General features: G+C 58.5%; 1 protein-coding gene across 1 annotated transcript in view; it reads right to left on the bottom strand.

The window, feature by feature from the left end:
• Positions 1 to 1252: 1252 nt before the first annotated feature.
• The window catches only part of TMEM63B (transmembrane protein 63B), a 19982-nt gene continuing 10213 nt past the window's right edge, over positions 1253 to 11021 (bottom strand). The window contains exons 7-21 of the mRNA XM_081827557.1: positions 10861 to 10918; positions 9227 to 9426; positions 8635 to 8758; positions 7882 to 8015; positions 7629 to 7766; positions 7358 to 7511; positions 6317 to 6423; positions 5993 to 6079; positions 5730 to 5795; positions 4305 to 4467; positions 3636 to 3741; positions 2448 to 2615; positions 2066 to 2181; positions 1805 to 1885; positions 1253 to 1535 (exon numbers count right to left, since the gene is read on the bottom strand). Of these exons, the coding sequence (XP_081683683.1) occupies positions 1344 to 1535; positions 1805 to 1885; positions 2066 to 2181; positions 2448 to 2615; positions 3636 to 3741; positions 4305 to 4467; positions 5730 to 5795; positions 5993 to 6079; positions 6317 to 6423; positions 7358 to 7511; positions 7629 to 7766; positions 7882 to 8015; positions 8635 to 8758; positions 9227 to 9426; positions 10861 to 10918 (1894 nt within the window). The 3' untranslated portion in view covers positions 1253 to 1343. The remainder of the gene's footprint in view (positions 1536 to 1804; positions 1886 to 2065; positions 2182 to 2447; positions 2616 to 3635; positions 3742 to 4304; positions 4468 to 5729; positions 5796 to 5992; positions 6080 to 6316; positions 6424 to 7357; positions 7512 to 7628; positions 7767 to 7881; positions 8016 to 8634; positions 8759 to 9226; positions 9427 to 10860; positions 10919 to 11021) is intronic.

Genomic DNA, 11021 nt, shown 5'->3' with positions numbered 1-11021 from the left:
GAGGGAGAAGCAGTCTCCTCGCCGAGCAGGGAGCCCGATGCGGGACTCGATCCAGGGACTCCAGGATCATGACCTGAGCCGAAGGCAGTCGCTTAACCAACTGAGCCACCCAGGCGCCCAGTAAATAAAATCTTTAAAATAAAAAACCCCACACATAATACAGTCACTTGGCACAATTCCAGGCACATAACAATTGCTCAAGAAGTTGTAGCAACAATGAAAACAAATAATGATATTATTTGGTGGACTACTGTGGCCTTGTTTTCTTGCCTCTCCACTCCAGAACCACCTGCTGAGTGTTCTAGAAGGATCTCTCCTGGGATCTTCCTCCTCCAGGGAGCCTTCTTCCTGGACCAGTGGAGAACCTGTAGTTTTGCTCGGCCTTTCTCCCTGAATCTCCATCCCATTTGTGTGGCTCCTGGGGATTCAGGAAGTGGGTGTGTGTCCCCCTGCCGTCCCTCAGACTGAGCGGTCCCACCATTTCCTCAGGGCAGGGGTAGAGACGGAGCTGAGGGGGGTGCCAGTGTGACCGCAGCAGGCCCCTCCTGCCTGAGACTCCCCTCAAGTCTCCTGGGCCCATTCTCTCCTCTCCCTGGAGAAACCGAGCTCCCACACCAGAAGTCTCTTGCCCAGGCACCTAAAAGGCCCTCCAGATCCAGAGCAGGGTGCTCCTCAGTCCCCAGCCCATGTGCCCAGCCAGGGCAGCAGCGCAAATCAGACACCTGCCTCAGAGCTTTTCTTTTCGTTTTTATTTTAAAGGAAAAAAAAAAAAAAAAACAGTGCAAAAACCCATTGTTCCAGTGTCAGCCATGCCCACCCCCCACCCCTAGGTCACCTCCCTGGCTGGGGGCCTGTCGCTTCCTCCCACTCTGCAGCCCCTCCCCCTCATGCAACCCACAGGGGCTGGAGGCGCCACTTCCTGGAGTGCCAGGTCCCAGGGGGCCTTGGGGGGAGGAAAGAATGGGGGGGCAGCCCCTGATCTGCCTGTGCCACCCCCCCCAGGTCTCCAGCCTCGGCACCAGGTACCCCTCTTGGCTCTCAATAACCCTTTCCTGACCACACTACTAGCGTGGGGGGCACTGATCTGGGGGAACCCTGTCCGCACCCCTCTTTGCCCCGGGTCCGGCTCGGGGCTCTCCTCACTGAGGTTGGGGTTTCCCTCCCTCCCTCCATGGTGGGGGAAGAGTGGTGAGATCCCCAGGTTTAAATACCTTAATGAAAGCAGGGGATGGGGGAGGAAGGGGCTTTAGACCTAATAAATTATTAGCGTTTTTTTTTTTAGTGTCCATGGGGGTGCGGGTGGGGTGGGGGCAGGGTGTGGCCTCCAGGGCCCCTCCCTCCCCTTACTGGTGAATCTCATTCTCTATGAGGCTGTCCTCATAAGACTGGAAGTCTGTGTCCGTGAGGCCATCAGGCGGCATCAGCAGCTCCTCATCTTGGGACGAGGACAACGGGGGCTCGTCCCCTGAGCTCCCAGGACCCCCATCCCCGTCCCCGTCCACCTCTGAGTCCTGCAGCACCTGAGCGATGTATTTCTGAAGGGGGAAAGGAGTAGAGGGTGAGGGTGGACAACTGTTCCTCATGGCGAAGGACTGACTAGGGAATCTCAGAGTCTCCAGGGAGCGGGACAGTGATCCTCCCCCCAGGGAGAGGTGGGCAGTCCCCTCAGTGAAGCCAGATCTCTCCCTGCCCCTGGGAGCTGGAATGGGCTTCACTTTCTGGAGGACTAATGGGATCCCTGGCTTTGGACAGAGCCTCAATCAGAGGCTCCTCCCCACCCCTGGCCATGAATCAGGGTACTCACCGCAGATTTGGGGACAGCGGCAGCAGTGGGGGGCCGTCCATTGCTTCTGGGGTCCACGACATCTGTCTCCGTGTGCTCAATCTTGAGGGGTCCAGAATGAGTCAGGGAGTGGGGAGATGTCTTTGCCCTCAGCCACCATCATGACCCCACTCCTTCTTGACACCCTTGCTGCCCCTGCCCTCGGCTCCCATCCATCCCCCTGCTCCCCTGCACCCCCTTGAGCTTTGCCCTCAGCCATCCCCTGCCCCCCTTGCCCCACACCTTGTAGTTGTGGGCACTGAGGTATTTGAAGTGTCCGAAGCAGACGTGGCAGAGACAGATGACGATGGTGATGACCAGGACCACGAATGTGAACATGGACGTGGGGGCTAGGAACCCTGGGGGGGGGGGGGCAAAGGATGGGGCTGCTACCTCTCCTCTGGGCACCCCCTCCCAGGGGCCCACCACCCGACTCTGGCTACCTTCTGAATACAGTCCTGCACTCCTATGTGCTGTGGCCTGACCTGGCTTCGCCCAGGCTCCTTGCCTGTGGCCCTTGGCCATCACGGACCCTCCCACGGCCTGCTCTGCCTCGACTCCGGATGGAGGCCCTCCCCCCGCCGACCTTGCCACTCCCTGAGGTGTGTGTGGAGGTGGCCCTCACCCGTGCGCATGGTGGAGAAGAAGAGCAGCCAGAAGAGGCAGAGGATGGGTGCGGCCACCACCTGGTTCACAGCCCCTGAGTGGATCTTCTTGTCCAGCTTGGCCGGCAGGTAGGCGTAGTAGAGATTGTACCTGTCTACCAGGTGCTTCAGCAGCATGTACATGAGCCCTGGGGGAAGCCACATGGGCCTGACCTCGGAACCAGTGGCACTGGACCTCTGTGTGTCCGTCACAGCTTGTCCTAGTCCTTCCAAGATGGCTGAAGGGCTGGCCTCCCTCCTCCTGCCCGAGCCCCCCAGGACAGGACAGAGCCCCGGGCCCATCACAGGATCACAGTGTCAGCTTCCTCAGCTTCCCCACCTCACTCCGCGGCCCCTCACTGAAAATCCTACTGTCAGAAGTCCGTTCGTTTGAGTCAGTGAGCTTCTTCTTGAAACCCTTAGTGTTTTTTTCTACCCTGTCCCTACACAGATGAGTATAAATCAGGTGGGAAGTTCTGTTTTCCCGGGGGCTGAGGGAATGGGAGCTTTTGAAGGGACAAGGAGGTTAGTTTGGGAGTTTGGAGTCTTCAATAACCGGGAATGGTGGTTAAGGGGTTAGGATGTAACGAGGGGGAAAGCGGAGGGAACTAGTAGGGTGACAGCTGTGGAGAAACTTTGCTAAATTTCAGAAGGAAGCGGGACGTGTCCAGGGCGCAGAGCTCAGCTACAGTGGGGTATCTCTGTGAGTGGCGAGAGCCCAACCCCACCCTGGGATCCAAAGGTCTTTCCTGAGCTTATGGGACTGTCTCCAAGTGTACCGGCGGACCCTGTGTAGGAGTGTGAGTGTGTGAGTGTGTGTGTGTGTGTGCACGCGTGCGTGTGCACGAACACGGCTGTGGATATGCGATGTGTGTCCAAGTGCATCAGCGGAGCGAAGGCACTTGGTGTGGATGAGTATGGCCATGTTGGGGTGACTTTGCCCAGGGGCCCAGCACACCCGCTGGGGCCAGCCTGAGCTGAGATGGCTTTCCCCCTCCTCCCCCGCAGGCCGGGCCCCAGACTGAGGCAGGGACCGGGCGGGAGGCCCGAGGGGCCGGTCTCCCAGCCGGGGCCCTGTCCACTCAGGGCGGCCTGCCTTACTAGAGTGAAGCGGGTGAGGTCCTGGGTCCCCCCGAGCAGGGCCCAGGTCCCGGCGCGGCGGTGCCTACCGAAGGGCACGATGATGGGGCAGGTGATACTGTAGGTCATGACCACCGTGAAGACGCACATCATCCAGGCGTAGGCTGCGCCAAACTGGAACTCGTAGGCCTGATGCTGGGGGGGAGATGGGCAGGAGGGTGGCTCAGGGAGGGGAGGGACAGGCTAGAAGGGCGCAGGGCAGGTGGGAGGGGGCAGGGGGCCAGGAACGAAGCCATGGGGAAAAGAAACCCAACATCCAGGGTGGGGCAGGGCAAAGCAGATGGAAAGAGGGGCTGTGGCTGAGATGGAGATCAGGGTGGGTACAGTGATGGGCCATGGGTTGGGGAGGACCTTTGAGAGATCAGGGGCTGGCAGGTGGGTAGGCCTGGGGGTGGGATGCCCAGAGCCCTCGTGTGGGGTCAGGGCACAGAGACCCTAGGTCTAGGGACCCGGACCTCCCCCAACTCCCATCGGAACACTAGACTGTCAGGACTGGCAGGGTTATCTATGTTGATCCATCGCCGCACATATGGGAAAACTGAGGCTCCAAATAGGAAGGGGATAGCCCAGGGCCACGGAACTGGGTCCCTCGAGTTCCAGCACCCCTGTGCCCCCACACCCTAGCGCGGCTGCCGCTGTTTCAGGCTGGGCCCACCAGGGGGCGCTGCGCGGACAGCTGCGGCCCCAGGCGGCCGTACCCGCTTCACGTTGCGCCTCTCGGCGGCAGAGCGCGCCAGGCAGAGCCGGATCATGTACATGAGCAGGCCTGGGATGCGCAGCAGATCCATGGCGTTGCCGATAAAGGCTGAGGCAATGACGTAGTTCACGAAGAAAGCGCCGTTGTCGGGCAGGAACACGCACCTGCGGGCACCAAGTGCTCCAGCGCTGCCCGCCTCGGGCGGCCCCGCGGCTGCCTGCCCACTGCCAGCACCACCTCGACCCCCGACGCGCCTTCCTTCATGCGGACACCCCACCCCAGCTCGGCTCGCGAGCACCCGTGCCCCAGTGCCCCCGGAGCGTGAACCCCCAGGGCAGATGCCAGGGTGTCCACAGACACCTCCAACACCGTCAGTGTGAGTGGATCCGACCTGAGAGTGTGAGCCCAGAGGTGCCCCGAGAACTCGTGCCCTATAAAGACCCATGGAGGGCGCTCCAAACCCCTAAGGCCACCAGTGTTCAGGGGATGACTGCCTGAGATCCCCACAAAGCCCGTGAGACCCTCGAAGACCCCTAAGAGTGTGCGCCCTAGGATTACCCAGAAAGGACCGCCTTACACCTTAAATTAAGCCACAGCTACCCCCAGAGTGTGAGCCTCAGACACCTCCAGAACGCAAGCTTCCCAGACCCTTCCTCAAAGAGGAAGTGGGGCATCCAAGAACCTTTGGAATTCTTCGGGGTGGGGAACCCAAGAACCTTTGTCAATGCCCGTGACACGCCAAGTGTGAGCCCAAGATTTTTACAGATGGCTTAGAGCAAGACCCCTAGAGCTTGTGCCCACATACATAGCCACGGCACATGGCCCTCCATCCCCCCACCCCCGAACAGCCTCATAGGGCCTCCTATAAAAGGTACCCTGTAAGGAACTCCACGGTCACTCCTCTGGATAAGAGCCTGAAACTGCAGAGGTCTTCCCATGACTTGTGCCCCATAAACACCCCAAGTGTGAGCTCCAGAGTTCCCCATAAGTAGTCCAGAGTTGTGAGCCCGAGATTTCCATAGATACTTAAAAGTGTGGGTTCCAGGGACCTTCAGGGGTACCCCCAAATCACTCCCAAAGTATGACCAAGATCCTACTAGAGACGTCTCTCCAAACCTCCTGAGTACAACTTGACTCCTAGAGTTCGTCCCAGACACAAGCTCTACAGGCTGTCACAGAAATGCCCCAGTGTGGGTCCCAAAGCCCCAAATATACCTTGACGGTGACCTCTACATGGGTTCCCAAAGAATGAGCCCCAACACACACCCCAGGGACATCTCCCATGTCTATACCTGAGCCCTGTGGTGTAATCTTGGGGATGACCCTGCCACGCCATGTGAGCTCCCCCCACCACCACCTCCAGTGTGTCTCAGACATACCCACCCCCGCCCTCTGGGCTCTTTCCCTGGGGGCCCAGGTCACTCACTCAAACCGAATAGCTGCCTCAGCCAAGAATTTCTTGTCGAAGAGCCAGCGGAAGAAGAGGTCCAGGCTGGAGAGGAGGAGTGGAGAGGTGTGGTGGGGGGCTGGAATGGCCCAGAACACCAGGGGAGGAGGAGTCTAGTCCATGAGCCTCTGGGGACGCCCCCCAGCACCTCTGTAAGGGAAGTGGGAGCCTAAACTGCTCCCCTCATCCATCCTAGCCCCCCACCCCCCACCCCAGCTCCCGTCCCATCTTCTGTAACCCACCTGCTCAGTCCCAGCGAGGGCAGGAGCAGCACCATGAAGATGAGGAAGGTGTAGCACTTGTGCATGGTGGTCCTGTTCTCCCCAGAGCTGGGGCGGGGGGCACAGGGGCTGGGGTCAGGTGAACCGGCCCCCAGGCCTGCTCCCCCAGCCAGGATGGTATCTGCCGGGACGGGGGCCTCCCAGTGTGAGGATGCTGGCCAGCCTCCCTTCCCCGGGCAGCTCTGGGACTGCCCGGGGCAGGGAGGCCGAAGGGGAAAGGGCTGCCCAGTAGGGACGGCCATACACCTAGGAGGGCCAGAGTGCAGGGCGTGTGAGGCGTCTCACCGTGTCCAGTGAGCTTCGAAGAAAGCCGAGTAGTAGACGATGGTGGGGAGCAGGGCCGAGAAGCACCACAGCAGCAGGGTGGGGAAGAACTGAGTGATGATGGGGTTCTGCAGCGGGGCACAGAGGGACGTTTCAGGCGGGGGCCGTCTGGCGGGCCCCCGTCTAGCTTGCTTTGCTTACCTGCCCCCTCCCCTGCTGAGCCCCAGGCAGAAGTCCAGATGTGCAGGGCCAGGGCGAGGGTGGGGGCCGGGCTCATGAGTACCACTGCAGGGTGAGTTACTCTAATAGTTAGCATTTGCGGAGGACCTCCTAAGTGCCAGGCACTGATCATGGGCTTTACATGTATGGATCCTCCCAACAATGCTATTAGCCCATTTTACAGATGAGCAAACTAAGGCAAAAAGAGTGTCAGCAGGTTACCCAGCTAGTCAAGCGGTGAGGTGGGGATGTGAACCCAGGCCGACTGGGTCTGGTGTACTTTGCTCTTATCACTCAGGAATTTTCAAACTGTCTAACTTGGGACTTTGAGGCTCCAAGGAGCTGGGCGAGGGAGGAGCTGGTGAAAATGACCCCTCACTCTATGGCCATCTGAGCAGCCTTGCTTTTCCACACTGGGGTTCACGTAAGAGTCCTTTCGATAAAGGCATCCGAATCCAAGTTCGGAAGCCAGTGCTCTAGTCCGAACCTCTGTTCTTCTGTTGGCGAGATGGGGGGATGAGGAGAAGGGGGCTTGTCTGAGGTCACACGGTCAGTTAAAACTGGCCATGGGCTCGCTCTCTTCCCTGGTGTCTCTCTAGGTGTATGCAACCCCAGGGGTGGTGTCGCGAGGGGGAAGGTGGCAGGGAGCCCAAGAGACATTCCCAGAGGGCTCTGCAGCCCTTAGTCGTGGGGGAGTTGTTGGTAGGGCTGGCCTGGGAAAGCAGAACCGGAGTTAGCCGCGCCAGAGGGCGTTCTGGCCCGCCCCCCGAAGAGGTACTCGAGGCCTGGTATCTGTGTCTCACAACTCGGCATGGAGGGGGCGGGGTGGGGCCCGGGCCTCACATTGAGGTACTCCACAGGCTTGGTGACGTTGAACTTGTCCATAGTGGTGATGATGATGGCCGGGGTGGTGAGGAAGAAGAGGAGGATGAAGAGGACAACATTGATGACCAGGCAGCGCAGCCACCAGATGAAGCCTCGGATGGAGAGGTGCTCCCTGGGAAGGCAGGGGAGAGGGTCGTTCTGGGGACACCCCGGACCTCCCTCTCCTCCCGTCCCCCACTGGAGCCACCAGGCCCTGCGAAGCCTGCCCCGGCCGCCGCGCTGTGCTCACCAGTAGATGTTCTGGGGGTCGGGGGCGTAAGACACGGTCCAGTTGGAGATGTGCAGGGACTCGCTGCAGGACGAGGCGCGTGGCTCCCCGCGGCAGGTGCAGCCCTGGCACTTACACACATTGAAGTCCTTCAGGATGCTGGGGGAGGGGCACTGGTTACTGACACTGGCCGGCCATGAGCGCGGGGACCCGGGAGCTCCCGCTGGTCCCTGGGGGACAAGGATGGGGATGGGCAGGCAGGGCAGGGGCTCACATGGCAGTGATGGTCTCATTGTGGAAGGTGACAAAGGCCATGCCAAGAGGCTTCTCGTTCACCTTCTCCTTCTCCCGCTTATAGTCCTCCTTCAGCTTCTGCTCCAGCTTCGTGTAGTACTCGATGGCCTCCACCTGCAGAGGGCAAGTGAGTGGCGGGGCGGGGCTCTGGTCAGAGAGCCCGGCTGCTCCCCAGCACAGCCGGCGGCACAGACCTGGGGCTTACTCCAGGCTGGGCGCTGCTGTAGGCTTTCTACGTGTTAACTTGTGTAAGCCTCATGACAGTCCCGAGGCAGGTACCATTAGCTCCATCTTATAGAGGAGGAAACTGAGGCACAGAGCAGGCGAGAAACTCGCTGAAAGCCACAGAGCCAGTAAATACAGCACAATGCTGTTCTCTTGGCTGACCCCTACTGATTTGGGCTTTGCAAACTTGGTTACTGCAGGGATGGGGACGAACCCAAGGGGGGAACTGGGGCTTCGAGGACTGTAGGACCAGCTGGGGACCTGAGGGCGGGGCTGCACCCTGCTCCCAGTCCTGGCTGCCCCCCCCATTCTGGCATGGCCTTGCCTGCTCTGGGAGTCTGTTTACCTTTGGTTAGTTATGTGCAAGACCCATTTGTGTGCGTGTTCCCAGGGTCACGGGACCCGGGCCTGGAATGTGTCCATCTCTATTGTGACGGGTCTTCCCGGGATCTGTCCACCTCTTCCCCATACCCAGCAGGAGCTCTGGGGGCCTGGCGTCACCTCGTACCTGCTCACAGCCTCGCACCACGCAGCAGCAGAGGTGACCGCAGGGCTTGGGGTTGATCATGGTGGGGACATTCTCCTTGCTCTGGAGGTTTGTGAAATAGAGCTTCCCCCGCTCGGCCTTCTTCCTGTGAGACCCAGGTGCCCGGTCACCCGCCGGCCCCGCTGGGGCCAGGAATGGCTGGGAGGGTGGGTAGGGAGCTCAGCTCAGGGGTCATCTAAGTCCACTCCCTAAGGACAGGCGTGAGCTTACTCTTGGATCTGCTTAGAAAGCATGGTTCAGATATTCAAGGGTCTTCCCACGCACCCCCTGAGGGCCAGAAATTCTTCCTATGGTTTGGCCTAAGTTTCTTATACTGCAGCTGAAGAAGGGTATGTCCTCAGATGGGGTGGGGATGGTGGACCCCTTTCCTCTCGCAACGAACTCTAACCTCTAAGCCTTGCTCTTTCCAGAGCTGAACTGACAGGCACTCCAGGGGTTGAATTAAAACCAAATGCCCTGGGAAACATCTGGAAGGGGAGCCAGGTTCCCATGAGGCAGCCAAGATGCCTTCCGCAATAGGCAGGGGCCCCTCCCGTGTCATCCCCCCCATTACCTCTCAGCATCGAGGAACATAAGGCGAGCCACATTGTAACACGGGCGAGCTTCAAGAACCGTGCAGTTGGGATAGGCCTCCCTGAAACACAGTCCACCATGATCTTCTGCGGGAACCCTGCCCACCTGCCCCCACCCTGCAGCCATGACCGCATCACCTTTAAGACAACACACCCCGAATTCAAGCTCCTTCTGTCTGGTCTACAAAAATGGGAGTTCCATAAGGGTAAATCTTTGAAATTCCTCCCCGTGTTCATGTGAGCAGCAGGAAGCATGAAGGCTCGGGGGCCTTGTGCACACCGCGATGAGCCAGGATGTGAGAGTACACCTGTGTGGCTGGCGCCAGGGAGGCCACGGCTGTGGCCTGATTCATGTCCAGAGCTCGAACTGGCAGCTGAGAGAAACTGTTTCTACTCATGGGCTGTTCTCTTAATCCTGTTTCCAGAATACCTGGTTACAGTTCAACACTTAGCCTTGACCATGAACTGACCCCAGCCAACCCATAGCCCAGTCTACAGAACGATCCCCACCCCGAGACTGACCAGAGATGGATCCTGAACCCTGACCTGAAACTGACCCTTTACTGGGATCCAAACTCACCCATAACCCAGATCCAAGACTGACTTTCTAACCCTGACCCGGGACTGACCCTAACCTTGCTTTGAAACTGAGCAGAGAGAGACTGTGACTCTCAGTCCTGGTACCTGGGGCACTCAAGGGGTGCTTGCTCATGGAGGAAGAAGCAGTTCTTTCTTACTTCTCATCACACACTGCTCCCTGCTCCCTAATCTAGACTGAGCCCCGTCTTTTAAAAAAACTTTTTAGGGGAGCCCAGGTGGCTCAGTCATTAAGTGTCTGCCTTCAGCTCAGGGCTCCCTGCTCAGCAGGAAGCCTGCTTCTCCCTCTCCCACTCCCCCTGCTTATGTTCCCTCTCTCACTGTGTCTCTCTCTCTGTCAAATAAAATCTTTAAAAAACAAAACAAAACAAAAAACTTTTTAATGAAGAACCACCAAGGGTTAAAGGTGCACAAGATCTGGGTCTAAAGTATCAAGATGGATGGTGCAATCCATGAGAATTTGGAAACTTAAATCTGGGATGGGGTCCTTGAAATGTTCTGCAGACCTTTCCCCAGACACCGTGTTGCTCCAACTATTTTAGGGCTCTTTCTTGGAAGGGCCTTCAGCCCTGTGGCAGGCTAAGTCCTCATTCTCACCCGACTCATCTCTAACCCCCTAATCCCCACCACACAGGCTCTCTGATTTTACACACAGGAAATTCCCTAATTCTGCTGGGGTAGTCCCCTAATCCAGACAGACCACGGACCTGGATCACAAACCCTACTCTTCACCACACATCAGGCCTGGGCCAACAGCTTAGACATAGTAGGTGCTCAATAAACACATGCTGAACGAATGGATCCATGAGATGGTCATTCCCTCATGCTCACCTCCTTGATCCGCCAAACCCCAATTAGGACCACAGTCTCACCCACTCCTGCTTAAAGGCTGACCACTAATTTTAATCACAGTCTGCTTCCTAAACAAAACTACAGGCTGACCCCTGAAACAGACAACCTGAACCACGAGCTCCCCACGGACACGTCAGGTCTGGTATGAAGCACACAGTAGGTGTACAACAGACGTGTGCTGAGTGGATGCCTGGTTCACGGGGTTCACGTGGTTCACATCCTCACTGCAGGCAGGGCCCTGTCAGAGTCCCCCGGCCCACCTTACTGGAAACAGCACCCCTTCCTGACTCCTTCACGCCATTCCTCTCCCTGCTTTGGTTTTCTTCT

Source organism: Leptonychotes weddellii, chromosome 8 (assembly GCF_054177405.1).
Source record: "Leptonychotes weddellii isolate Sample4059 chromosome 8, ASM5417740v2, whole genome shotgun sequence".
Taxonomy (NCBI): domain Eukaryota; kingdom Metazoa; phylum Chordata; class Mammalia; order Carnivora; family Phocidae; genus Leptonychotes; species Leptonychotes weddellii.
This window is presented reverse-complemented; position numbering and strand designations above follow the sequence as displayed.